Below are 26,936 nucleotides of genomic sequence, written 5' to 3' on the forward strand. Positions count from 1 at the left end.
CCAGATCCAGAGACTGAGACGGGAGAGCTGTGGAGGGGCGGAGGTGGGGGGGCACGCTGGGCAGTGACCCTCCTGGGGGGGCAGAAACACGCAGGAACCCAGAGGAACCAAACTACAACACCATGGTGGAGAAATGGAGCTTATTCTGGGATGTTCTCACAAAAACGGTGGAATTACGCTCGTCTGGATTTTATGTTGTCAAAAATACAACAACGGTTCCCTACTGTCAACGTTCCTGCCTGGTTCTGGAGGTGGTTCTGGAGGTGGTTCTGGAGGTGGCTCTGGAGGTGGTTCTGGAGGTGGTTCTGGAGGTGGTTCTGAAGGTGGCTCTGGAGGTGGTTCTGGAGGTGGTTCTGGAGGTGGCTCTGGAGGTGGTTCTGAAGGTGGTTCTGGAGGTGGTTCTGGAGGTGGTTCTGGAGGTGGCTCTGGAGGTTGCTCCAGTCTTTTGGGTTGTGGTGAAAACCCGCCTGAACTGGTCCCACTGGTTTTGTGTGGCTCCGACGTTGGAGATGGTTTCTTAGACTATTAAAAACAACCTCGGAGCTAAAATGGCTGTTTGCTTTTGTTCCCGTCGTCTCCTTTAGGCTTCAGACACACAGTTACTGGGAACACTGGGGGCACTGGGAACACTGTGGGCACTGGGAACACTGGGAACACTGGGGGCACTGGGAACACTGTGGGCACTGGGAACACTGGGAACACTGGGGGCACTGGGAACACTGGGGGCAGTGGGAACACTGGGAACACTGGGGGCACTGAGAACACTGAGAGCAGTGGGAACACTGGGAACACTGGGGGCACTGGGAACACTGGGGGCACTGAGAACACTGAGAGCAGTGGGAACACTGGGAACACTGGGGACACTGGGAACACTGGGAACACTGGGGGCACTGGGAACACTGGGAACACTGGGAGCACTGAGAGCAGTGGGAACACTGAGAACACTGGGAACACTGAGAGCAGTGGGAATACTGGGAACACTGGGGGCACTGGGAACACTGAGAGCAGTGGGAACACTGGGAACACTGGGGGCACTGGGAACACTGAGAGCAGTGGGAACACTGGGAACACTGGGGGCACTGGGAGCAGTGGGAACACTGGGGGCACTGGGAACACTGAGAGCAGTGGGAACACTGAGAGCAGTGGGAACACTGGGAACACTGGGAACACTGGGGGCACTGGGAACACTGGGGGCACTGGGAACACTGGGGGCACTGGGAGCAGTGGGAACACTGGGAACACTGGGAGCACTGAGAGCAGTGGGAACACTGGGAACACTGGGGGCACTGAGAGCAGTGGGAACACTGGGAACACTGGGGGCACTGGGAACACTGAGAGCAGTGGGAACACTGGGGGCACTGGGAACACTGGGAACACTGGGGGCACTGGGAACACTGGGAGCACTGAGAGCAGTGGGAACACTGAGAACACTGAGAGCAGTGGGAATACTGGGAACACTGGGGGCACTGGGAACACTGAGAGCAGTGGGAACACTGGGAACACTGGGGGCACTGGGAACACTGGGAACACTGAGAGCAGTGGGAACACTGGGAACACTGGGGGCACTGGGAGCAGTGGGAACACTGGGGGCACTGGGAACACTGAGAGCAGTGGGAACATTGGGAACACTGGGGGCACTGGGAACACTGAGAGCAGTGGGAACACTGGGGGCACTGGGAACACTGGGGGCACTGGGAACATTGGGAACACTGGGGGCACTGGGAACACTGAGAGCAGTGGGAACACTGGGAACACTGGGGGCACTGGGAACACTGGGAACACTGAGAGCAGTGGGAACACTGGGAACACTGGGGGCACTGGGAGCAGTGGGAACACTGAGAGCAGTGGGAACACTGGGAACACTGGGAGCAGTGGGAACACTGGGGGCACTGGGAACACTGAGAGCAGTGGGAACACTGGGGGCACTGGGAACACTGGGGGCACTGGGAACATTGGGAACACTGGGGGCACTGGGAACACTGAGAGCAGTGGGAACACTGGGAACACTGGGGGCACTGGGAACACTGGGAACACTGAGAGCAGTGGGAACACTGGGAACACTGGGGGCACTGAGAGCAGTGGGAACACTGGGAACACTGGGGGCACTGGGAACACTGGGAACACTGAGAGCAGTGGGAACACTGGGAACACTGGGGGCACTGGGAACACTGGGAACACTGAGAGCAGTGGGAACACTGGGAACACTGGGGGCACTGGGAACACTGGGAACACTGAGAGCAGTGGGAACACTGGGAACACTGGGGGCACTGGGAACACTGGGAACACTGAGAGCAGTGGGAACACTGGGAACACTGGGGGCACTGGGAACACTGGGAACACTGAGAGCAGTGGGAACACTGGGAACACTGGGAGCAGTGGGAACAGCTATCAGCAAAAACTGGTGCTGCTTCCCTGCTGACACTCTCACACCCACCCACACACACTCACACCCACCCACACACACTCACACACACACACACACACTCACACACACACACTCACACACACACACCCACACTCACACACACCCACACTCACACACACTCACACACACACACCCACACACCCACCCACACACACACCCACACACTCACACACACCCACCCACACACACACCCACACCCACCCACTCACACTCACACCCACACCCACCCACACACACAGACTCACACACACACACCCACACACTCACACACACCCACCCACACACACACACCCACCCACTCACACACACCCACACACTCACACACACCCACCCACACACACACACACACCCACCCACTCACACACCCACCCACCCACACAGACTCACACACACACCCACCCCCCCACACACACACACACACCAACGCCCACCCACTCACACACACCCACCCACCCACACAGACTCACACACACACCCACCCCCCCACACACACACACACACCCACCCACTCACACACACCCACCCACCCACACAGACTCACACTCACACACACCCACACACACCCCCATACACACACACAATTGGGAAACTGAGGACTTCCCATCAGCTGACCTTAGAGGTCGGAGACCTTAGAGGTCGGAGACCTTAGAGGTCGGAGACCTTTGGGGGGAGGAGATCTTTGGGGGGAGGAGATCTTGTGAGATCTTTTATCCGTGTTTGGGGGGAAATGATATCAAATGAGATCAAACGAGATCAGGCAACTTTAAAAGCATCAGAACAGGTTTTAGCACCTGGCTGAAGGTCACCTGGAGGGAGGAGAGTCCAGGTGCGTCCCGCTGGGACGAGCCCCCGACCCACATGAATGTTCCATACGTATTTGGTTGGTCCAGTTGACCCAGTTTGTTCTTTGGTTTCTAATGTGACTCAGATGTTTGGAGGTTCCTTATTTATGCTCTTCACACCTTTTGTAATATTGTTTTATTCAATGTTGAATGTCGGACAAACCAAAATGTTCTTTTAAGGGTCCTCAATGCCAAAGGTGGAGTCATTTTACTTTAAAAGGTTGCTTATTGCGAAACATCTGGGATCCCCAGTGGTTCCGGTCAGAAGGTTCCCGACACCAGATTACCAAACTCTGATTGCGTCACTTTATGGTCGGATTCTGCTGACGCATCGCACCAAAGGTCCGAGTGATTCTCTGGGTCGTTACTGAAACCAACAGCGCAATAACAGAAAGTTCGAACTACCCACGTGGTTCCAGAAGTTCCTCCCTCTTGAGAAGAGCGAGAATCCGGTTCTGTGGGTTCCAGAACTGGACCGGTACGAAAAAAGCTTAGAGACAAAAGAGATTAGAACGCGTGCGTGCCAGGACTCGGGTCGGTTCTGCTCTTTCACAACAGGGTTGGCGCGCACGGCACTCGCGCGTGTTGCGTACGTGCACAGTGCCGTGCGGACGCTTCCTGCCGCCCCGCCCCCCAGCATTCCGGTGGTTCGGTGCCATGTCGCCAGACCTGGACGCGCGTTTACGCACCTGTCGCGACCCATTTCGCCGAGTCCGGAGCTCTTCCTCCGGGCCCAGTTCGGCTCCCTCCGGGCCCAGTTCGGCTCCCTCCGTGCGCACACGGCTCTGAAGCGCTGCAGGCGGCCGTGCGTCGCTCTGCACACGGCCTGAAGGCTGTGAGTCACCCGGTGGGGCAGGAGGACCTGAAGCGCCGAGTGCTTTTCCGCGTCATCATCATCATCATCATCATCGTCATCATCCTCGCTGGCTCGGAACGCGCAACACCAGACCTCGCCATAACTTTAATGACCCAAGTCCAGGATCTGGGTCCCAGGTGGGTCCTTGCTTCTTTATTTCTTAAAAGTACTTCCTGCATTTCCTTCGTTGCGACTTTGTTTTATTTTTCAGGACATTTCGGAACCAGACATGTTCAAACAGAAGTCTTCGGAGAGGCGTCGGCTGCTGTCCGGGGAGGAGAACTCTTACTCGGCCGCGGGCAGGTGAACTTTTCCTCATTTTACGGGCAGTTTTAAACACGCGGACGAGCTCAAAGACGTCGCGGAACTGTGATGATCCGGGCCGGTGGCGCAGGGGGCGGGGCCACGGTGCCGTGAGACTCCGACATTGTAGCTTCAGGGTCGGGTTCTGGTCGTGATGGTCATGTGTCCACCCCCTCCGGTGTCCTCAGCTTCAGGGAGTTCAGGAACCACTGTGGTTATTCTGGGGTGCTGCAGGGGACACGGACGGGTCTGGGTTCAAGTCCCGGTGCGGACAGAACCTGGGAGGTGTTGTGGGGCCAGGTCACGTACAGGGCTCCGGACTCCTCCTGGGGGGCCTCTAGCTGCTGCTGTTCTGGTCTCTCTGTCTGTGAACAACAACAGAGCAGCTTCCAGGAACCGAGAGGATCCATCACATGTTTTTGGTCGACCCCCCAAGGAGGCAGTCTGCCGGACACAGAGGACTTTGTTCCCTGTGGCCCCCTGCTCGTCCATCACCCCCTGATGGTGTCATCATCTCTATGAAAAAGGGATCGATTGATTCCAATTGTTCAAAGTAAACAGGTTGTTCGAGCGTTAGTTGGTAGAAGCTTCAACCACTGAAGGTGAAACGTGAAGGTTGCTGAGGGATCTCCTGGGCAGCAGCCCGTCGCTGGGCCACTTAGAGGGGTCATAGGTCATATAGCTCCGGTGGGGCTGGTTTGGCTGACCAACCTGCTCACTCCAGATCACCCGGACTTGAGTCTCGCCCAGGAACAGTCATCCCACCACATTGGTTTGGGGTGATCGTTCCCTTCGTTAGAGCTTCTGTTCAGCACAGAAATCTTCACCTTTCTTTAAGAAACTCATCTGCTGATCACCTGGAGGTGGGAATACCTATAATAGATCTGCTCTGAGACGGTGAAGGTCCTCTCGCCTGTTCCAAGATGGTGGCGGTGAGCGTTGAGGCGTGTGGGGGCCGTGCTGGAGAAGGTGTCCAAGATAGAGACGTTCCGCTATCATCTGGCCGGGCAGCTAGAAACGCATGTTATTAACCAAATTAACCCATTTTAGTTTCATTTGCTTAAATGTCGCTCCGTTGTGTCGAGATGAATTTCTTGCCGATCTTTCCGGATGTCAAAACTGAGTTAATTTACCTTTTTGGCCGAAGAGGTGAGTTTAGTCGCTTGTTCAGTGTTGGACGATAAAATGGGAAGTTTTATTGGGGAATTTCAAAAGTAATGTATTACATTAGATGAGTCAATTTGCTTCTTCCAATACATTTTCCCCAAAAATTTAATAAAGCTATTTTAAATATGTGCTATATGACACAACGCATCAAAATTCCATGTAAACCTGATACGTTAAGATTTTGACAGCCTGTTCCTCTTCCTGTTTTAGCCGTTGTTGCATTACATGATGATGGTGAGACTCGTTATCTAAGCCAGGAAGGACGTTTGGAGCTGTTGGTGACAGATTATTGACATGTGTTCCTTTCAGTGACTCAGCCAGCCAGGAGGAACCCCTGAAAGATGGCGCGCTCAGCATCAAGCATTGCCATGACAACAGTCACTCGCGAGAGGACCGTGAGCAGGAAAAGAAAGTTGCCCGGAGGAGGTTGTATGTGGCCTCTGTCGTCTGTGTGATTTTCATGACGGGTGAAATTCTTGGTGAGTTTACTTGTTTCCACCCTTATTTCGTCATAGTTCTGATCCGTTTGGGTCATTTCTTTCTATCAAATTAACGTATTATATTTTATAGGGCGCGGGCATGCTAAAACACACCGCTAGCTTAAACATGCATGCTAGCGTGTGTTTAACTCGGTGCACACACGCGGCGCACCGCTGTAAGGCGCCCCGCTGTAAGGCGCCCCGTCCATTTTGGAGAAAGTGCGCCTTATGGTCGTGAAAATACGGTATCTCCAATATTAAAATATAGTCCAGGGAGGTTTTCTGGCCGGCTTTCTCCGAGGGGAGAGGGGTCGCAGGTGAAGGTGTTGTCTACCTGACAGGACGAAGATCCTGGATTCACAGAAACACCTGACAGTTATTAAAAGCACCAACATGTAGAACAAGCTCAATTTCTCTGGTTTGACTTATTGATTTATAATTTAGAGCATCTGTTACGTTCACGATGGTCTCTGTGGGGTTCCAGGAAACCTTGAGTAGGTCCAGCAGCTAAAGAAATGCCCTCTGGAGAGGTTGAACAGCCACTCTGTTCCTGAGGAGGAAACACTCGAACCTCGGGGTTCCTTGATAAACACAGCAAAGCAATGGAAATTCCACAGCTTTCCTTTGGGAAGATGGAAAACATACAAGATCACTATTAGTCCAAGTATGACCCAACCTATGATGAGGAACCCTGAAGAACGTGAACGACCAGGAGTCTCTGGTCTTCTCATGTTCTCGTTGGCTTTACCAAACCTTTGATAACCTTTGACCTCTGCTCTCTGTGCAGGTGGCTACTTCGCCGGCAGCCTTGCTGTGATGACGGATGCTGCCCACCTGCTGGTGGACTTCCTCAGCTTCATCATCAGCTTGTTATCACTCTGGCTCTCCTCCAGACCGCCAACACACAAGCTTAATTACGGCTGGCATCGGGCAGGTACAGCGCTCGCCTCCTCACGTTGTAGTAGCCTTTAGCAGAACGCTGTTGGTTCTGACCTCCAGCTGAGAACAGCCTCAGCAGCAGCTTTGCTCTCTGCTCCTGCAGAGATCCTGGGGGCTCTGCTGTCAGTTTTCACCATCTGGGTGGTGACGGGAGTGTTGGTCTACCTGGCTGTGCAACGTCTCATCAGCAACGATTACACCATCGAGGGCACCATCATGCTCATCACCTCTGCTTGTGCAGTCTTGGCCAATATCATGTGAGAGCAAAGACAGAGAAGCTTTTCAAGATGTCTGTTCTTAGTGGAGTGGTGGATGCAGCAGTAGAGCAGAAACGTAGCGTGAGCTTCATGAGGCTCCTCGTGTGCTCCTCCTCCTCACAGCATGGCCCTCACTCTCCATCAGTCTGGACACGGCCACAGTCACGGGGGGCTTGGCTCAAAGGGTCACAGTCACAAGACGCCTGAGAGGTCCAGTGAGGTCTGTAATGGAGCTGTGGACCCAGAGCAGAACCCAGCCAGGAGAGGTCCGTTCTTGGAATGCTGATCATTATCTCGTGGTGTTTGACATGACAAGTCAGTGAGCGACGTTCTTTCAGGACGCAGGACTCAACAGGCCAACGCCAGCGTGCGAGCAGCGTTCGTCCACGTGGTTGGAGATCTTCTCCAGAGCATCAGCGTGCTCATTAGTGCCATCATTATCTTCTTCAAGGTTTGTCTATTTCAGGAAAAAGCAAAGATAAAAGTCGTTCCCAGCTGAGGAGCCGAGGCTGCTGTTGCTGTGGGGTGAATGCATGTGCTGGGTCATCGCTGCAGCACCAGGGTGGATTATGGGCTGTGGTTCTGCCCGGTCAAGAATAAAACTGTTGAAAAACTGTTGGACAAAAAATACAAATCATCCCTAAAAGCAGAAGACAAGCTGCCACGTCTGCCTTGGGTTTTACAATGTCTCCATTTCCTCTTTTAGCCAGAGTACAAGATGGCCGACCCAATCTGCACCTTTCTGTTCTCCGTGTTTGTCTTGTTCACCACCTTCACCATCATCAGAGACATTCTCGTTGTCCTCATGGAAGGTGAGTCCCGAGAAAACTGGTCAAACGCCAAACATCCCAAATCCCCCTTCAGTGTGATCTTCCCCACCTCAGGTGCTCCTGCAGGGTTGAAGTACAGCGACGTGCGGGATGGTTTGCTGGCGGTGAACGGGGTGACGGCCGTGCACAACCTTCACATCTGGGCCCTCACCATGAACCAGGCTGTGCTGACTGCACACGTCGCCATAGGTGAGAGGGCCGTAGACGCGCTGCTCTTTATCTCCAGCTCGCTCTTCTTCTAAGCTAAGATGTGAAGATGTGTGTGACACAAGGAACGTGGCTGTTCACTATCACATCTAACTCGTGTTCACTCACAGAAAACTACAGCGGCCACTAAATCTGACGGGTTGTCGCCATCCGGTCACAGAAAGTTCCTTTTGTCCTTTTCAGATGAAACGGCAGATGCTCATTCTGTGTTAAGAGAGATGACTCAGGCCTGTTTCTCTTCCTACAACTTCCACTCTGTTACAATTCAAATGGAGAAACAGTCTGACCTCAAGCCTGGGTGCGACCTGTGTGAGGACCCCCAGCTGTAGGGGCGTTTCTTCAGGTGATCCCTGGCAGGAAGACGTGAAAAGTCCTGGAGTTTCTCACATTTCTTCCTGTAGTTGTCAGTTTGTGTGTTTATTTTAAGCAGGTCCTCAAACTGCGCTCGTGCTCTCGGCCAGCAGAACCAACCCCACTAATGTGCACGTTTAGCATCGCTGTGCACGTTTGTTCACCAGGAACTTTACTTCCAATAGAAACGTCCAAAGATCTTTGCTCTTCCTTCTAACGTCAGATTCTTTTACTCTGCTAAAACCTTGTTATTTATAAGTGTTCTGTGCCTTTAAAAGTCTTTAAGCTGAGTTTCCCTCAGAATGAGCTGGTGTTAAACTTGCCTGAGGTGCTAGTTGATTATAGTTAAGCAGACTAGTAGCAGGCGACGGTATCGTCTAATATGTGCCACAAACGTCACCACAGTATTACTCTGCTATTTCTGAGGGTTTCCAGATTAGGCAATTATGTTCATCTTTGAAAGCTATAAACTAAAAGATTTCAATAAAATATTGCTTTATCAAAAACTGGTATTTCATTTAATGCTGTTAGAATATGACTGCATCTAACTGTAGGTGATGAATAAAGATTTACACAACATGAAGAGTGAATATCCCCAAGTCTATTTGCTTTACCTCATTTTATTACATTTGAACATGTGTGTGTAAGTGAAAGACACGGGTTCACCAGTGACCAAAACAAGCACAACTTTATTCATTCCAATATGCTGCAAAAGAAATCAAATCTAAATAAAAGCACAATACAAAATGATAATAAAAATAAACCTTTCAGTGTCCACAACGAACACCAGGAAGATTTTAGTCCCGTTCACAAGGCTGCATGTTGAGCAAGAAAGGCCCTGATTCTCTGCAACAGCTCTTTCTTCACACTGTCTGGTACCAGTGCTAAAACAGAACAGAAAAAGGATTTCAGGAAACCATATTTACACCGTGTCTGAATCAGGAGACGTGCACACGCGACGTGCACACGCTGACTTTAATGTCACCTCCTCCATCATTGATTATTTCTATGTGTTGTTGCGATGCAGACAAACGTGCGCACCTCTGCCTTTGGGGGTCACTTCTGTGACCAGGTCCTCCACTGTGACATGCTCCAGGCCCTTTTCTTTGATCACCTCTGAATACAACAATAACATGTTTCACATTTCATTTTACAGCCAAATCCAGTCACACACGCACGGACACCTGAATCAATTTACCTTTGCAGTGTGCTTTTAGTTGATCCTTCCACCCACATTCCACCAACTTTGCCCTGAGCAATTCTTTTAACCTGTGATCGGACAATTCAAATCCACGTTAACTTAAATCCACGTTTGTTGTGCCGAACATCTACTAGCGCAGCAGAGCGGACTCACCGCTCCCGTTCGCCCATTTCTATCAGCTTCTGGTTAATGGCTGCTCTGATCTGCGCCTCTTTGCTCATGATGTGTCTAAAGTCAAATATATGAGAAACCTGGTCGGGTGGCTTTTTACAATGAATGACAACGTGAAGAAAAAGATTCCATTCTACCTTTGTGTGGACTAGTTCAGCTGGCGAACACCTGGTCCTTTCAAAGAATAGTTCCGGAGGAATCATGGCTCAATGGTTCCGGGTTAGGGATGTGCTCAGTTGTTCGTTTGTCTGTGTGCGTGCGTGTGCGTGTGTGGGGGGTTAAATCGATTGCACTAACAGCTTGGTATACAGCAAGATAGCTAAAGAAATGAAATTGCAGTAACCAAGATTTGTTCAACTTTGTGAAATTAATGAGAGCAGCAGGCATTAACGCGATACAACAAAATAAACAGCAAACAAAAGAACCCCGTAAGGATACAAAATGTAACTAGGTTGATTCATTTGAAAGCGCCATTTAGATTGAATACATTTTCTAAATGATTTCACATTCACGGAGCCACATCTCGCCTGTCCGTCGCTAAATGGGTCCGGGTGCGCCGGAAACGCTTGTGCTCATTCTCCCCCTCATCATCTCGTGGAAGACTTTGTCCTAGATAAATACGATGTCTGCGTCTAACTACTCGTTGAAAATCAACCGTGACCTATTGGACCCTGGATTTGAGAGTTATAGGTTATCACAAGACACCATCCCGATGTACAAAGTTGATCTGGATGCTGGTGAGACTACTAGCAACTTCAAATACGCAGCAGTTAACGAGCGAGCTAGCAAGTGAAGACACCTGCACACAACAGTTCTGATATTGCTTTATTTCAAAATATTAATGTTGCCACTGAGGAAAAGTCAGACTTTCGGCTGTACTGTGCTACAAAGTTGATTTAAAAAAAAAAACCGAATGTGATTCGGTTATGGTTTGTGTGAATCATTTAGACGTCATTTTCAACTATCTTGCAGATGTTGAGGAGCTGAAGTTGAATGAATACACCCTGGAACACGTGCGTGCGTTCGGCATGTACAACCATCTCCACTTAGATCCTTGGTATGAAGACAGTGTCTTGTTTGTGGACGGCAGAGGGAGAGTTCTCAGTTTCACAGTCATCCTGGTGAGTTACCAGATCATCCCGGATCAAATGTGTGGCTGAATAAAGGCAGCTCTAAACGATCACCTGCTCTAAACGATCACCTGCTCTATCCTACTCTTACTGCCAACCCTGAAACTCTGTAATTCTGAGACGGTCCTGTGGAGCCGGGCTGGAGGCTCCAGCAGGTGGGGGCCAAACGCCGTCATCGAGCCTCAGCATCAGCCTCCTCTGCTGGGTGACGCTCAAAGAAAAGCTCTGCCCAAAAGGTGGAATATTAAGGATGTATTTGTCACAGAACAAGTGCATTTCATACGTCTTCACCAAGTTACTCAAGAAACTTAATTTAACTGATTTCCTGGAGAAAATCTGAAACAGTTTGGTTCTAATTTGGTCAGTGGGATTTTCCCACCATGTTCTCTGCTGCAAGTTAAGGCAAAGACTGACGTGACAAACAAACGTTTAGGTACATTTACGAACATGAGATGTACAACATGAGAAGATCGGTAGATCACAAACACTTGAGTGTTTAATGATTCGATGGCTGCCAGCTAAACCCCTAACCCCTAACCCCTAAACCCCTAACCCCTAACCCCTAACCCCTAAACCCCTAAACCCCTAACCCCTAACCCCTAAACCCCTAACCCCTAACCCTAAACCCCTAACCCCTAAACCCCTAACCCCTAACCCCTAAACCCCTAACCCCTAACCCCTAACCCCTAAACCCCTAACCCCTAACCCCTAACCCCTAAACCCCTAAACCCCTAACCCCTAACCCCTAAACCCCTAACCCCTAAACCCTAACCCCTAAACCCCTAACCCCTAACCCCTAACCCCTAAACCCCTAACCCCTAAACCCCTAACCCCTAAACCCCTAAACCCCTAACCCCTAAACCCCTAACCCCTAAACCCCTAACCCCTAACCCCTAACCCCTAAACCCCTAACCCTAACCCCTAACCCCTAAACCCCTAAACCCCTAACCCCTAACCCCTAACCCCTAACCCCTAACCCCTAAACCCCTAACCCCTAAACCCCTAACCCCTAACCCCTAAACCCCTAACCCCTAACCCCTAAACCCCTAACCCCTAACCCCTAAACCCCTAACCCCTAACCCCCTAAACCCCTAACCCCTAAACCCCTTAACCCTAAACCCCTAAACCCCTAACCCCCTAACCCCTAACCCCTAACCCCTAACCCCTAACCCCTAACCCCTAACCCCTAACCCCCTAACCCCTAACCCCTAAACCCCTAAACCCCTTAACCCCTAAACCCCTAACCCCTAACCCCTAACCCCCTAACCCCTAACCCCCTAACCCCTAACCCCTAACCCCTAAACCCTAACCCCTAAACCCCTAAACCTCTAACCCACTAACCCCTAAACCCCTAACCTCTAACCCCTAACCCCTAACCTCTAACCCCCTAAACCCCTAACCCCTAAACCCTAAACCCTAACCCCTAAACCCCTAACCCCTAGACCCCTAAACCCCTAACCCCTAAACCCTAAACCCCTAAACCTCTAACCTCTAACCCCCTTCGGTCAGTGCAGTCAGACGTTTTCAGTCCAAATTCTTTCCCTCATTCCCAGAGCGGGAATCTCAGCCGACGTGGATAAAATAGGGAATTCCTCTCAAAAGGCCTGTGTGGACCCGGTCGTGGACTCAACTGGGTTTCTTGTCTTGTGTTTGTTCAGATGAGAAAAGCTTAATATTCACACGCTCGTTTCACTTCCTATATTCCTGATTTAGAAACTCATTTTTGAGTTCAGGGCGTTGGCGTGTTGAAGGTGATGTGAATGGGTGGAGCTACACTTGGCAGCGTGATTAACGGTAGCGATGGGCTCCATGGCAACAGCCAGACGGCCCCTTCAGTAGTAACTGATGCTGGTGGGGCGGCGCCGGATCACTGGAAACGTCGGGCCGAGTGGACGACCACGTGACAGGAACCCGCCTGGCGTCTGTGACGAGCACAAGCTGTGGTCTTCGCTTATTCCTTATTATTTAGTCATTATTTTCATAGATCTTGAGGAGAAACGAACCCCCGAAAGGTTCCGTCTCGTTGGCTCTGTTTCCCCCATCACAGAATTCATCCTCCAGAACCGGCTGCTCCCTCGTTCTCAACCGAAACGCTTCATTTTTGAGATGGAATAGACACACACTCACTCACTCACACTCTCTCACTCTCTCACTCACTCACTCACTCACTCACTCACTCACTCACCCCCCCCACCCCAGCAGTGCTGAGTGCCTTTTATTTGTGCTGTGATGTCAGGACGCTGCCCTGGGGAAGCCAAGAGAGGTCTACTGTGTGGCCCCTGACACCAGTGAGCACCGGGATCGTGTGTGTGCGTCCCTCAGCCTCACCTCGGCCACCTGGGCGACCCTCTCGGACGGCTCGGGCAGACTGGATCTTCTTCGCACTGGGAAAAGGGGCGACAGCTGTCACACGAAATGGGAAGTGAGTCCAACTTCCAATCAATAGAATTAGTTCTATTTAGAGAACAATAACTTCAGAAGTGTTGGTCCACACCTCGGAGAAGGTGGCACCAGAGCAAACGGGCCCTGAGATCCATGTTGTTGCTGGGAGGCGACCGTGCTAACCACCGCACCACTGTCCTGCTCTTTTCAGAAGGATCACTACGCCTGCCTTTAGGGTTAGTTAGGGTGAGGGTTACTTAACCCTCACCCTAACTAACCCTAACCCTCACTAACCCTCACCCTAACTAACCCTAACCCTCACTAACCCTCACCCTAACTAACCCTAACCCTAACCCTAACTAACCCTCACCCTAACCAACCCTAACCCTCACTAACCCTCACCCTTTATAGACATGAAGACGTCAAACGTTAAGAGTTGGTTAAGCTGTCCAGATGCTCTCTCTCTTCTACGGGTTAGCCGGTTAAACCAGTTTGTTCTGTTTTACTAGCCACTGTTCAGCCAGGACATGGGGGCCCCGTTCACCCTCCTGCACAGCGTGGCACATGTGCAGGATAACGTTCACACCCTGGAGGTCCTGCTGCTCCGCATCCAGAAAGATCCGGAGGAAACCAAAGGAAGTGGATTTTCAGTGTTTCTTGAGTGGATCACAGTCGCCAACACTGCTCAACAAGGTGACTGAACAGGTTAACCCTAACCCCATTTAACTTTGGTTGTTGAGCACCAAGTCCACTAATGTGCATGTAGGAAAGGGAGAATGGGCTTAACTGAATGTTCACTTTTAAACAGTAGCTACCAACGGGATGTTAATTAAAGGGGGTGGATGATTAAAGCTTCATTTTCCTGCAAACAAACATTTCAGTTAAGCTGCTGGCAGCTAAGAAGGGACTAGTTAATAAGTGAACAATCACCTGGTGACTGACGGATCTTTCAGCGTTGGTTTTGTCTTTGAAGATGTTTCATCAAATGGACCAAATTTAGATCCTGTCAAAAAGCATTTCTGTATAAAAATGACGTGTTGCGGAACATAATTAATGGTCTTAATGAGGGAAAGTGTGAGTAGTTTATAGAGTAACAGCCTGATGCTGGGCTGCACCTGCTTCTTCTGCTCGGGATAATGGTTAGGGTCAGGGCTAGAGGGTTAGGGGAGGGGAGGGTTAGGGGAGGGTTAGGGGAGGGTTAGAGGGGGAGGGGAGGGTTAGAGGAGGGGAGGGTTAGAGGGTTAGGGGAGGGGAGGGTTAGGGGAGGGTTAGAGGGTTAGGGTTAGGGGAGGGTTAGGGGAGGGTTAGAGGAGGGGAGGGTTAGGGTTAGAGGGTTAGGGGAGGGTTAGGGGAAGGTTAGGGTTAGAGGGTTAGGGGAGGGTGAGGGGAGGGTTAGGTGAGGGGAGGGGAGGGTCAGGGTTAGGGGAGGGTTAGGCTATTGGAGGGTTAGGGTTAGGGGAGGGTTAGGCTATTGGAGGGTTAGGGGAGGGTGAGGGGAGGGGAGGGTCAGGGTTAGGGGAGGGTTAGGCTATTGGAGGGTTAGGGGAGGGTTAGGCTATTGGAGGGTTAGGGTTAGGGGAGGGTTAGGCTATTGGAGGGTTAGGGGAGGGTTAGGGGAGGGTTAGGTGAGGGGAGGGGAGGGTCAGGGTTAGGGGAGGGTTAGGGGAGGGTTAGGCTATTGGAGGGTTAGGGGAGGGTTAGGGTTAGGGGAGGGTTAGGCTATTGGAGGGTTAGGGGAGGGTTAGGCTATTGGAGGGTTAGGGTTAGGGGAGGGTCAGGGTTAGGGGAGGGTTAGGCTATTGGAGGGTTAGGGGAGGGTTAGGCTATTGGAGGGTTAGGGTTAGGGGAGGGTTAGGCTATTGGAGGGTTAGGGGAGGGTTAGGGGAGGGTCAGGGTTAGGGGAGGGTTAGGCTATTGGAGGGTTAGGGGAGGGTTAGGCTATTGGAGGGTTAGGGTTAGGGGAGGGTTAGGCTATTGGAGGGTTAGGGGAGGGTTAGGCTATTGGAGGGTTAGGGGAGGGTTAGGCTATTGGAGGGTTAGGCTATTGGAGGGTTAGGCTATTGGAGGGTTAGGGGAGGGTTAGGCTATTGGAGGGTTAGGGGAGGGTTAGGGGAGGGTTAGGCTATTGGAGGGTTAGGGGAGGGTTAGGGGAGGGTTAGGCTATTGGAGGGTTAGGGGAGGGTTAGGCTATTGGAGGGTTAGGCTATTGGAGGGTTAGGCTATTGGAGGGTTAGGGGAGGGTTAGGCTATTGGAGGGTTAGGGGAGGGTTAGGGGAGGGTTAGGGGAGGGTTAGGCTATTGGAGGGTTAGGGGAGGGTTAGGCTATTGGAGGCCCGTGTCTAAAGCGCGTTTATGCTGACAGGTCAGGAGGCGAAGTACGAGATGAAGAAGAGGAGGCTCCTGAAGGGGAAGTCGGTGCCTGAATATGCAGCTGTAGAGCCACGAGGGAAGGGGCTGATGGTGGCCTCAGAGAGACCTTTTGTCTTCACACATGTGGACGGTTCTCCTTTGGAGCAGCCCGACCCGGAGCCCATGCAGGCGGAGAACTCAGGTGGGTCAGAGGTGCCGATGAGTGCAGAGACTGCAGAGTCATGTGCTCACACGTTGATGTTGAAATACAGACGCATGTTGCAGTCATTCATCAGCCCACATTTACAACCCTAACCCTGATGGGGGGGGGGGTAACGATGATGGGCGTGGTGACATGAGTGACAGCGGGGGAGGGGGAGGCATGAGTGACAGCGGGGGGGGGCAGAGGCAAGAGTGACAGCGGGGGGGGACGGAGGCCGAGACTGTTCCCAGCGGTGTTGCCTTCAGGGGACCGAGGCTGAGACTGTCCTCAGCGGTGTTGCCTTCAGGGGACCGAGGCTGAGACTGTCCTCAGCGGTGTTGCCTTCAGGGGACCGAGGCTGAGACTGTCCTCAGCGGTGTTGCCTTCAGGGGACCGAGGCTGAGACTGTTCCCAGCGGTGTTGCCTTCAGGGGACCGAGGCTGAGACTGTCCTCAGCGGTGTTGCCTTCAGGGGACCGAGGCTGAGACTGTTCCCAGCGGTGTTGCCTTCAGGGGACCGAGGCTGAGACTGTCCTCAGCGGTGTTGCCTTCAGGGCACGGAGGCTGAGACTGTCCTCAGCGGTGTTGCCTTCAGGGGACCGAGGCTGAGACTGTCCTCAGCGGTGTTGCCTTCAGGGGACCGAGGCTGAGACTGTTCCCAGCGGTGTTGCCTTCAGGGGACCGAGGCTGAGACTGTCCTCAGCGGTGTTGCCTTCAGGGCACGGAGGCTGAGACTGTCCTCAGCGGTGTTGCCTTCAGGGGACCGAGGCTGAGACTGTCCTCAGCGGTGTTGCCTTCAGGGGACCGAGGCTGAGACTGTCCTCAGCGGTGTTGCCTTCAGGGGACCGAGGCTGAGACTGTCCTCAGCGGTGTTGCCTTCAGGGGACCGAGGCTGAGACTGTCCTCAGCGGTGTTGCCTTCAGGGGACCGAGGCTGAGACTGTCCTCAGCGGTGTTGCCTTCAGGGGACCGAGGCTGAGACTGTCCTCAGCGGTGTTGCCTTCAGGGGACCGAGGCTGAGACTGTCCTCAGCGGTGTTGCCTTCAGGGGACCGAGGCTGAGACTGTCCTCAGCGGTGTTGCCTTCAGGGGACCGAGGCTGAGACTGTCCTCAGCGGTGTTGCCTTCAGGGGACCGAGGCCGGCTGTGTTGCCACTGCAACCTGAAACCAGAGAAAAAGAAGAAACTGAAAAAAGATCCAGATCTGTTGAAGTTCAACATCAAGACCCAAAGTTTCTGTTTTGAATCTTAGTTTTAATTTACTCTTTGATGAATATAATGATTCCCTTCCTCACGATTTTGGAGAGGATCGTCCATTTTCCATATCAAATGGTCTATTTACTGACATTTGTAACCCTTCTACTGCACCAGATAACAACACCAGAACCACATTATCATTCATTTGGACCCTTTGGCTTCTAACTATTATTTAAAGCTTTATTAGTGATAAACGTGGGTGTAGCTTCAATGACAATGAAACATTTGAACACGGTGACTGTCTTTAACGTGACCTTAACACCGGCTGAACACATTTTCCGCGTGAGCTCGCGTCCCATTTCCTGCAGTATCGTCTCAGACGTCGGCGCTGTGATGAGCCCATTTCCTGAAAGATTCATGGGCTCATTTTGCTCCCTACCACCACTCTCAGAAGCAAAAGCTGGAGAGTTGGATTGTAGCCATAGAAACGCCTGAGCAGCCAGCAGAATATTCCATTTATAGTGGCTCATTCTCTCATCAACTTATCAGCATCTGTTTCCAGCCCATTGACGGCTGCTTGTAAACCCAGTGTGGCGGTGCCACCTGACTTTAATCTCTCTGCACTTATGTAGCGAGACGTGTGAGATCTGAGATCTGTTGCACTATTGATCCATTTTTAAATGTTACTGATAATTAAAATATCAGTGTTAGGCCAGCGTGGCGGTCTCTGCTGGCCTGATCATAGTCAGAAAAGCATATTTTTAAAATCTTTTTCCCCCAAATATGTAAATGATATTATTCTCCGTTGTCTGTTCTCTTCATGTCATATTATTTCCACCTGCTTGTGCTGCTTCAGTGTTGGCTATTGTGGATTTACCGGCTTTTACCTGATTATATTTGAGCTAACTTGAGTTGTGAGGCTCCTAACTCAACAGAAGGACTCTAAGTGACGGGACACACTCAGGCGTGATAGCCAATCAGATGCCACTGGAGGTGTGTGCTGTTTGCACACAGCCATAATGTATTCCAGACATATAGGCAACCAGGTATTATGGGATGCATGTGTATGCCTTTGTGTTGCTGATTCAGGGGCAGTATAATTGCAGCTCTTGAGCCATTTCTTTTATCAGCTCGCTGCATTTTTCATTTGCAGGAAGGAGATGAGATGTCAGGAGAGGCCTCATTCGCCAGGTTTGTAAGCAGCAGCACAGAAAATGCAAAATAGGGAATCTTAATAAGTTGTGGAGATGTGGGCAGCATGTCTAGCTGGGATTTACCAGGCTGCTTATACGAGGTCAGGATCTCATCAAATTCATTCAGTGTCTTTCCTGATAGCATTCTAAATAAACATTCGTATCATTGGGGCTTTTAATAAAGTATTCTATATTTCCCACATTTATAGACTGAAGGCAATCATCAGACAACCTATAAAAGCACAGTAAACCACAGGAAACAAAGATCTGAGGACGAGGAACCAGGCAAGGGGCAGAGGTGTACCAGGTCGGGCCGTAAACAGTGATTTACCAGGACTTGGTCCAAGACTTGGTGCTGCAGAGCCAGACACAGAGCTCAAACCCTCTGGCAGAAAGTGCGTTAGCTGGGCTTTAAATACTGGGCTGGGCTCATGGTGGGGAGACCGGCAGAGGTGCCCCGGTTTAGCCTGAGTGTAATTAAGCCCACTGTCACAGTGAGATGAAAGGCAAAGCACAGGAGAGCAAAGGATGATAATGACGACCTTTGACCTCCGCCTTTGAAGACCTCGCGAATTACACCGGCGGGTTTGGAGCATCATCACGGGGCCGTTTTCACCGTCCAGGTTGCTCGTATTCACGTGCAGGGTTGATATTAAAGCGAAGGTCTCTATAGACGAGGAGACTGTCAGTCCAGAGGTCAGCGGCAACCCCTTCATGTTTATTAGATTTTTATCTTTATTTGTTCTTATTGGCATTTTTAAAAAGCAGTCATAGTATTTTCGTCACACTGCCTCAGTCTCGACCTTTCAGGGCTTTTTGGCCATCGACTTCTTGGCATCATCTAATGTTGAAGAAAAATTCTGATAGTGTGTTAGTTAGCTTTAATTAAAAAAGCAAGAACAACTGTCTTGAGATGGGATGAGTGGTGAGGCTCAAAGTATTTAGCGCTTTAAAGCGCCGCCCCCGCCGCCGCCGTCAGCAACGCTTTCATCCGAAGGAAGCTAACAGGGCAGCCGAAAACAGGGCAAGTTTGAAGTTTTCTTCCCTTCCAAAGACGACCTTTGTTAATTAAAGACGATTCAGACAGATTTTGTTCTGTTTTCAACAGAGATAAAAATCTCTTTCTTTCACAATGAGCATCCCGGCCAAGAGTGGCAACAGTTTGAAGACATTAATCAGTGAGAAACTCTTGAAATGATTGAATCTTGTTCCAGATCAGAAGTCTAGTCCCACCATGCTCGAGAGCCAAAATCACTTCAAAGAGAGAAGATTATCAGGCACCAAAACTAAAAAACCTCGGCACTTTTGGTGAAAGCCAGAAATATGCTCAAAGGTCCAATGACGAGGCTTCGATAGAGGCCATAGCGGTTATCTGATGGCATAAGCTCTAACGTGCGCTACAGCCAAGAACGAGCGATATCACCGGTTGATTGCTGTTGCTAGCTAGCAGGTTGGCTGGTTTAGTTAAGATATTTCGCACAGGTGAGCCTTTCAGGTTCTTACGAATGCATATCCAATCCCAGGACGTGTTGGTGGCACTGTTCAGTGGTGGCAGACTGGATCTGATGGGCTGTTGCTTTTGACTGTTTCCACTCACGATGCACAGAAGCCGGTTCTGTTGAGCAGGAAGGCTCACAACTTTTGGATAAAAATAGTATCACAATAAGTGGAAGCATCTAACCAATAAGATATAATACAACATGAACTATGGAGAATAAATGTATTTACAGATCTACAAAAACTAACAATGAAGTGTGCTGAGGCCAGTAGAGAAAGCCTTGCCTGCCCTGACGGTTAGGGTTAGGGTTAGACAGTATCCAGGGTTAGGGTTAGACAGTATCCAGGGTTAGGGTTAGACAGTATCCAGGGTTAGGGTTAGACAGTATCCAGGGTTAGGGTTAGAGAGTATCCCTAAGACAGTATCCAGGGTTAGGGTTAGACAGTATCCAGGGTTAGGGTTAGACAGTATCCAGGGTTAGGGTTAGACAGTATCCCTAAGAGAGTATCCAGGGTTAGGGTTAGACAGTATCCAGGGTTAGGGTTAGACAGTATCCCTAAGACAGTATCCAGGGTTAGGGTTAGACAGTATCCCTAAGACAGTATCCAGGGTTAGGGTTAGACAGTATCCAGGGTTAGGGTTAGAGAGTATCCCTAAGACAGTATCCAGGGTTAGGGTTAGACAGTATCCAGGGTTAGGGTTAGACAGTATCCCTAAGAGAGTATCCAGGGTTAGGGTTAGACAGTATCCAGGGTTAGGGTTAGACAGTATCCCTAAGAGAGTATCCAGGGTTAGGGTTAGACAGTATCCCTAAGACAGTATCCAGGGTTAGGGTTAGACAGTATCCAGGGTTAGGGTTAGAGAGTATCCCTAAGACAGTATCCAGGGTTAGGGTTAGACAGTATCCAGGGTTAGGGTTAGACAGTATCCCTAAGACAGTATCCAGGGTTAGGGTTAGAGAGTATCCCTAAGACAGTATCCAGGGTTAGGGTTAGACAGTATCCAGGGTTAGGGTTAGACAGTATCCCTAAGACAGTATCCAGGGTTAGGGTTAGACAGTATCCAGGGTTAGGGTTAGACAGTATCCCTAAGAGAGTATCCAGGGTTAGGGTTAGACAGTATCCAGGGTTAGGGTTAGACAGTATCCCTAAGACAGTATCCATGGTCACCTTCCTCCCCAAATTTGGCCTGCAGGAATGCCATTTCAGATTGTGCACCTGTGAATGGTCCTGAGGAAGACAGGCTGGGGTTCTGGTCTTGACTACTTGCACCCGCGGTAGGGGTAGGGTTAGCTCAACTGATTTCCTTGTGGGCGGGCCAAAGAGCTTTGGGTTTTTTCCAGACCTGCTCATCTGGGCTTCCACATACCCAAAGACAGACTCATCTCCAGTGAATGGCTGGGGGCCATAAGCAGGCTAGAAGAAGTCCTAAAAATGTATGAAGTGAAAATTTAATTCCGTAGGACTTTTTAATTGACAGTTTTTTCAACATTAACGAACTTAAATTCAGTTATTTTTTGGGGTGTTGAGAACATCCCTCAAAAATGCTGGACCCCTTTTAAATATTCACGAGTTGGCACAAGCTGTAGAACAAAGATTCAAAATGCTAATGCTACCTGCTCTGTAGCAGCTGGAATATCAAAGCGTTCTCACAGGTGGGTGAAAGAGCTCTCCTGTCTGCAAGGTTCTTATCCTCCCTTGTGGTTTTATGTGTAGTTGCTGAATATGTAACAGGATTCCTCATACAAGCAGATGTTTTATCCGTCTGTCAGTACTTTAACTCTATAACTATAACTATACATAACTATAACTATACATTTCTCATCTGTTTGAATTCAGAATCCATTTACTTCTGGCAGCAGACATCGGAGAACATCACCGTGCATGTTCGAATGCCCGAGGGTGTCACCAAAGAGGAGGTGAACTTCACGCTGACTCCCAACCACATCAGCATTGGGGTGTGTGGCGGTTCTCCTCTCATCATACTGGAGGGCCAGCTCTATGCAGATGTGCAGCCTGAGACCAGCGCCTGGATATTAACAAGTGACAAAAGGTCTGAGCTGCTTTTTTTTATTAAATCAAAGTGATTTCATATCATATTCAAAGATTCCTTCTTAACTGAGGGAACATATGTCCATACTAATCTTTAATTAGTAGCTCAGTCTCTTGCAATAGCTTGTGCTCTTTATTTTAGAAAGTATAACTTCATTCATGTAACCCTCTTCCTGTGGTCTAAACTCCCCAGTGAAGATCAAGTTGCATTACAGCAGCCCAAGCTTCTAGTTTTGTTGTGGTACAGTGGCTGTAGTTCTTGTCTCTTACGGGCTGCTGGATTTGACCCTTAGGTTTGACCCTTAGGGTTGACCCTCAGGGTTGACCCTTAGGGTTGACCCTTAGGTTTGACCCTCAGGATTGACCCTTAGGTTTGACCCTTAGGGTTGACCCTCAGGATTGACCCTCAGGGTTGACCCTTAGGTTTGACCCTTAGGGTTGACCCTCAGGATTGACCCTCAGGGTTGACCCTCAGGATTGACCCTCAGGGTTGACCCTTAGGGTTGACCCTCAGGGTTGACCCTTAGGTTTGACCCTTAGGGTTGACCCTCAGGATTGACCCTCAGGGTTGACCCTCAGGATTGACCCTCAGGGTTGACCCTTAGGGTTGACCCTCAGGATTGACCCTTAGGTTTGACCCTCAGGGTTGACCCTTAGGGTTGACCCTCAGGATTGACCCTCAGGGTTGACCCTTAGGGTTGACCCTCAGGGTTGACCCTTAGGTTTGACCCTTAGGGTTGACCCTCAGGATTGACCCTCAGGGTTGACCCTTAGCTTTGACCCTTAGGGTTGACCCTCAGGATTGACCCTCAGGGTTGACCCTTAGCTTTGACCCTTAGGGTTGACCCTCAGGGTTGACCCTCAGGATTGTCCCTCAGGATTGACCCTTAGGGTTGACCCTTAGGTTTGACCCTTAGGGTTGACCCTCAGGGTTGACCCTCAGGATTGTCCCTCAGGATTGACCCTTAGGGTTGACCCTTAGGTTTGACCCTTAGGGTCAACTGCACCTGGACTAAACTGACCACTACGGCTTGTGTGACCCTTCACAATGTGGACTCTTGTGGCCCCACATCTATCAGCTCTCCATCGGGGAGGATTCCTGCCCAGGAGCTCTGCCCAATCATTGGTGCTCCGCTCGTCTCTGTGGGACGGTGTGGACGGTGTCCTCCTCCTCCTGATAGACGTTTTTATGTGTACCCATGTTCTCTGGGCCTCCAGCATGTTCTGGGGACGGCAGAGACCCCATGACCTGTGTCTCGTACCTCGTACCATGACAGGAAAACCTGGCCTGACTGACAGGTGAACCGCAGCGTCACCGCCCACCTCCTTTTATGGTGCTCATTACCAATTCATGGGCGGAGACTTATGCTGATTAGCGCGGCGTCGCTTTACGGTTGTTTGTGATTCGTGATCTACTCGCGTGTTTTCGATCAGATCCGAGTTTCCCAGCACGGTTTCACCTGAACCCACAGCAGGTTTTTAGTGGATCTGCTCATTCACCAACGGCTCATGAAGGAGAGCCCACCTTTCAAAAACTAGCACATTTGCTTATTGATGGTTGGCAGGTAAGAAATGTGTGTGCCAGTAAAGGTGTGTGTCCTCACGCTGGGGAGTGTGTGTCTCCAGCGTGGTCTTTAATCCAGAACCCTCCTGGTGGGCCTGGTGGGCCTGACAGTGCTAACCACAGTCTGGTCGGTTCTGGCTCAGCCAACGATGGTTCTGTAGAGGACAACGTGTGACAGACCAATATTGAAGCCCTGCTGCTCAAATGTGTGTTTTTGTCTTCATGAAGACCATCTCAGGGGTCTTTTCCAGCGTTTCTAAGTAGAAGCTGATGGTTTTCCATCCTAATGGCTCTGCTCTTTATGAAGCAGCAGCTTTATTAGGAAGCCTTTGTGTCTCCTGATATCTGCTCATCATTGTCCAAACATCCACCTGTTTTCACGCCTCCATCAGGACATAAAGGAGATAAAGGAGAAGGCTCGTTAGAGGCAGCGCTCAGTCTCAGGAAAAAGAGTCGTTACACAGACGCAGTTGTTTTTGGGAGCCACATCAAAGCTTTGAAAAGGTTCTGAACAATGATTAGGCGTGAAAGAGGGGTGCACGTGGGGTCACGGGTGCACGTGGGGTCATGGGTGCACGTGGGGTCATGGGTGCACGTGGTCACGGGTGCACGTGGTCACGGGTGCACGTGGGGTCACGGGTGCACGTGGTCACGGGTGCACGTGGTCACGGGGGCAGGTGTGGTCACGGGTGCACGTGGTCACGGGTGCACGTGGTCACGGGGGCAGGTGTGGTCACGGGGGCAGGTGTGGTCACGGGTGCACGTGGTCACGGGGGCAGGTGTGGTCACGGGGGCAGGTGTGGTCACGGGGGCACGTGGTCACGGGGGCAGGTGTGGTCACGGGGGCAGGTGTGGTCACGGGTGCACGTGGTCACGGGGGCAGGTGTGGTCACGGGTGCACGTGGTCACGGGGGCAGGTGTCCCACAGAGGTTAGTCGTGTTTCTAATGAACACATACTTGAATGAAACCTTCCATCACTTCGTTCCTGGTCCATTGAGCCCGTTGGCTCCACCAGACCTGCTGTTCCAGACCTGCTGTTCCAGACCTGCTGTTCCAGACCTGCTGTTCCAGACCTGCTGTTCCAGACCTGCTGAACAGGCTGATGAAGCTCTGACGTGTGTGTTGGTTCCTGTCCTCAGTTTGGAGGTGACGCTCCAGAAGTGTGTGGTGGGACCCACGTGGCCGGAGCTGGTGATGGGGGACCAGAGAGGGGAGCACCTCGTGGGTGAAGAGCAGGCGGCCCTCGTCCACCAGAGGCTGGCCCACCTCACATCACAAGACTGGCTACAGGTGCTTCACACGCTCCAGGTTCAGGCCCTGCCCTGTCGCTCTGCAGCTGCTCTGTTCCTCTCCCTCCTCTTTACATCTGTAGGCTGATTCTGACGCTCTTCACGCCTCTTTTCTCCAGGTTGCACCTCATTAGTCCTCGTAAGTCGTGGCTCTGCACGAGGTCCTGGATGCACGTCACCCTTCAATAAGGCCAAAACAAATGCAACCTTAATCTTTCCTGTGTTCTTTCCTCTTTAATCCAGAATGTGAACGCGGAGAAGGACAAGTTATTAAATTATAACTCGGCAGAGCTGGAGGACTGTGACGTTTTCCCCGAGGCCGGCTTCAGCATTACCCACTTTGACGAGTCCCTGAGGCCCTCTCAGGTGGTGAGTGACCCCCCAGGGGCCCTGTTGCTTCCCCAGGCCTCACCTGGGTGGACCTAACGCGTGGCCCCTTCACAGTAACACGCTTCAGTTAATCCCTAAACCTAATGAGACAACTAGCCGCCGCTATTGAAGGGGAAACTTTAAGCTAAAAGCATCAAGTAAAATTTGTATCTTTAGTCAGATTTCACTTGAATGTTATGTTGTTTTTGCTGGAAATGTCATTTTAACTGGTCACGATGGCACTGATGGGATGGTTTGTTCCATCAGTCCTGGCTGGGATGAGACTTCATCTGAATGAAACTCTGACATTAGACTGACGTCAGTGAAGATGAGGCAGCCTAAACATGATTGGAGCCAGACCATGAAGAGCAGCTTCTTTACGTCCTTCACAGTAGTTTCATTGGTGGAGATTCCATAGCTTCACAGATGGACCTTTATTTTTTAATGTTTCTGCTCCCATCATCTAGCAATCATCTGGCCCTTTAGAAGGCCGATCGTTATTCTGCCATGTGTGAACCATGTGTGTTGCTACTGGGTAGCGTATGTGTACTGGCATACATCGGTTATATTTGTTCTATTCATTATTTGAGCACCTTGTTGCCTTCTTGACGTGGCCTGGAGCTTCACCCCCACCTTCCCTCCTCCCCACAGATGAATCTGGGTGGAAGCCAGTACCTGTTCACGGTGGTGGGGAACCCACTGGAGATGCCGTGCCTCTGCCTGCGCTACGACGTGGACGCCATTGTGCTCCAGCCCCACCCGGAGCAGGACCACAACATGTGGGAGCACATCGCCACCTTCAACGCTCTGGGTATGAGCTTCAGATGGTTCAGTGAGCAGCTGAAGGTGCCCTGAGGGGGGGGGGCCTGAACCTGGAGGAGGGTTTAAAGTGTGTGAGCAGACTGAGCCATCAGCAACAGCAAAGAAATCCTATTAGCCATGAAAGGGTTCATTTGAGTTTTCTGAGAAGGAGAATTTAGGTATCTTGTTCTCAACATTGGTTCGTTTCCCGCCGCCATCATTTGAAGGTCTGGTCTTTCTTCATGTCCTCGTCTGCAGGTTACGTTCAGGCCTCCAAACAGGATAAGAAGTTTCTTTCCTGCCCTCCCAACTTCTCCTACGCCGCCCTGTGTGAGTGCATCTGCCGAACATTCATTTATCGCCAGCCGTCGCCATTGGAAACGGTGCTCTTCAACAGGAAGCAGGGCCGTCAGATAGAGAAGGTTGCCAAGCAACACGTGGCCAGCCTGGACTCTGCCAGAGCCATCCTGGGCTTCAGAGCCACCAATGAGAGAGTGTACGTCCTGACCTGCAGCAGCATCTTTATTCTGAAGGTCAACAACAGCTGAACCACGTCATTCCTGACATTCCTCTCATTCCTCTCATTCCTGTTGTCGCCAGATTCCCGTCTGATCCGTATTCTCCATGTTTAGCAAATAAACAATCACTGCAGCAAAATGATGGTCGGCGGTTTGTTCACGTCCGTCTGTCAAAGAGCAAGTGTGTGTGTGTGTGTGTGTGTGTGTGTGTGTGTGTGAGAGAATGTGTGAATGAGTGAGTGTGTGTGTGAATGAGTGAGTGTGTGTGTGTGTGTGTGTGTGTGTGAGTGAGTGTGTGAATGAGTGAGTGTGTGTGTGTGTGTGTGTGTGAATGTGAATGTGTGTGTGAATGTGTGAGTGTGTGTGT

General features: G+C 50.9%; 4 protein-coding genes and 1 long non-coding RNA gene across 11 annotated transcripts in view; 3 read left to right on the forward strand and 2 right to left on the reverse strand.

The window, feature by feature from the left end:
• Positions 1–549, forward strand: part of si:ch211-153f2.3 (alanine and arginine-rich domain-containing protein) — a 1,111-nt gene extending 562 nt beyond the window's left edge. For all 4 annotated transcript variants that reach the window (XM_029844818.1, XM_029844819.1, XM_029844821.1 and 1 more), the window contains exon 2: positions 1–549. This exon is cut by the window's left edge. In XM_029844818.1, coding sequence (XP_029700678.1) covers positions 123–521 — 399 coding nt within the window. In that variant the 5' untranslated portion in view covers positions 1–122 and the 3' untranslated portion in view covers positions 522–549.
• The window catches only part of LOC115251685 (uncharacterized), a 9,134-nt gene extending 5,041 nt beyond the window's left edge, over positions 1–4,093 (reverse strand). The window contains exon 1 of the long non-coding RNA XR_003890207.1: positions 3,957–4,093. This is a non-coding gene — a long non-coding RNA (uncharacterized lncRNA). The remainder of the gene's footprint in view (positions 1–3,956) is intronic.
• An 11-nt stretch (positions 4,094–4,104) lies between these two features.
• LOC101077592 (zinc transporter 8) lies at positions 4,105–9,246 on the forward strand. The gene is made up of 10 exons (XM_011616907.2): positions 4,105–4,260; positions 4,335–4,426; positions 5,903–6,072; positions 6,860–7,006; positions 7,115–7,268; positions 7,392–7,534; positions 7,607–7,719; positions 7,975–8,080; positions 8,153–8,287; positions 8,489–9,246. The coding sequence occupies exons 2-10, from the start codon at positions 4,353–4,355 to the stop codon at positions 8,632–8,634; spliced, it is 1,188 nt and encodes a 395-aa protein (XP_011615209.2). The 5' UTR covers positions 4,105–4,260; positions 4,335–4,352; the 3' UTR covers positions 8,635–9,246.
• A 79-nt stretch (positions 9,247–9,325) lies between these two features.
• Positions 9,326–10,303, reverse strand: LOC101074438 (transcription and mRNA export factor ENY2). Of its 2 annotated transcripts, XM_011616908.2 has the most exons (5): positions 10,166–10,303; positions 10,011–10,085; positions 9,855–9,925; positions 9,698–9,772; positions 9,326–9,540 (listed from the first exon to the last, which is right to left on the reverse strand). In XM_011616908.2, the coding sequence occupies exons 2-5, from the start codon at positions 10,076–10,078 to the stop codon at positions 9,464–9,466; spliced, it is 291 nt and encodes a 96-aa protein (XP_011615210.1). In that variant the 5' UTR covers positions 10,079–10,085; positions 10,166–10,303; the 3' UTR covers positions 9,326–9,463. The 2 variants fall into 2 exon arrangements, with proteins under 2 accessions (XP_011615210.1, XP_003976060.1); XM_003976011.3 differs by lacking the exon at positions 10,166–10,303 and having other exon boundaries at positions 10,011–10,159.
• Positions 10,304–10,311: 8 nt separating this feature from the next.
• nudcd1 (NudC domain containing 1) lies at positions 10,312–26,708 on the forward strand. Of its 3 annotated transcripts, XM_029844814.1 has the most exons (11): positions 10,312–10,765; positions 11,001–11,149; positions 13,395–13,580; positions 14,050–14,233; positions 15,903–16,091; positions 21,815–22,028; positions 24,732–24,882; positions 25,125–25,250; positions 25,902–26,061; positions 26,310–26,381; positions 26,449–26,589. In XM_029844814.1, coding segments are annotated over exons 1-11 (1,548 nt in total). In that variant the 5' UTR covers positions 10,312–10,650; the 3' UTR covers positions 26,451–26,589. The 3 variants fall into 3 exon arrangements, with proteins under 3 accessions (XP_029700674.1, XP_029700672.1, XP_029700673.1); XM_029844812.1 differs by having other exon boundaries at positions 26,310–26,708; XM_029844813.1 differs by lacking the exon at positions 13,395–13,580 and having other exon boundaries at positions 26,310–26,708.
• Positions 26,709–26,936: the final 228 nt, after the last annotated feature.

Source organism: Takifugu rubripes, chromosome 12 (genome assembly GCF_901000725.2).
Source record: "Takifugu rubripes chromosome 12, fTakRub1.2, whole genome shotgun sequence".
NCBI lineage: Eukaryota > Metazoa > Chordata > Actinopteri > Tetraodontiformes > Tetraodontidae > Takifugu > Takifugu rubripes.

Coding starts and splice junctions, on each gene's coding strand:
- LOC101077592 (XM_011616907.2), top strand. CDS start 4,353: ATGTTCAAACAGAAGTCTTCGGAGAGGCGTCGGCTGCTGTCCGGGGAG. Junction 4,427..5,902: donor TCTTACTCGGCCGCGGGCAG/GTGAACTTTTCC, acceptor TGTTCCTTTCAG/TGACTCAGCCAGCCAGGAGG. Junction 6,073..6,859: donor CATGACGGGTGAAATTCTTG/GTGAGTTTACTT, acceptor CTCTCTGTGCAG/GTGGCTACTTCGCCGGCAGC.
- LOC101074438 (XM_011616908.2), bottom strand. CDS start 10,078: ATGAGCAAAGAGGCGCAGATCAGAGCAGCCATTAACCAGAAGCTGATA. Junction 9,926..10,010: donor GAAATGGGCGAACGGGAGCG/GTGAGTCCGCTC, acceptor GTCCGATCACAG/GTTAAAAGAATTGCTCAGGG. Junction 9,541..9,697: donor AGTGACCCCCAAAGGCAGAG/GTGCGCACGTTT, acceptor GTTCTGTTTTAG/CACTGGTACCAGACAGTGTG.
- nudcd1 (XM_029844812.1), top strand. CDS start 10,651: ATGTCTGCGTCTAACTACTCGTTGAAAATCAACCGTGACCTATTGGAC. Junction 10,766..11,000: donor CAAAGTTGATCTGGATGCTG/GTGAGACTACTA, acceptor ACTATCTTGCAG/ATGTTGAGGAGCTGAAGTTG. Junction 24,883..25,124: donor CATCACAAGACTGGCTACAG/GTGCTTCACACG, acceptor TCTTTAATCCAG/AATGTGAACGCGGAGAAGGA.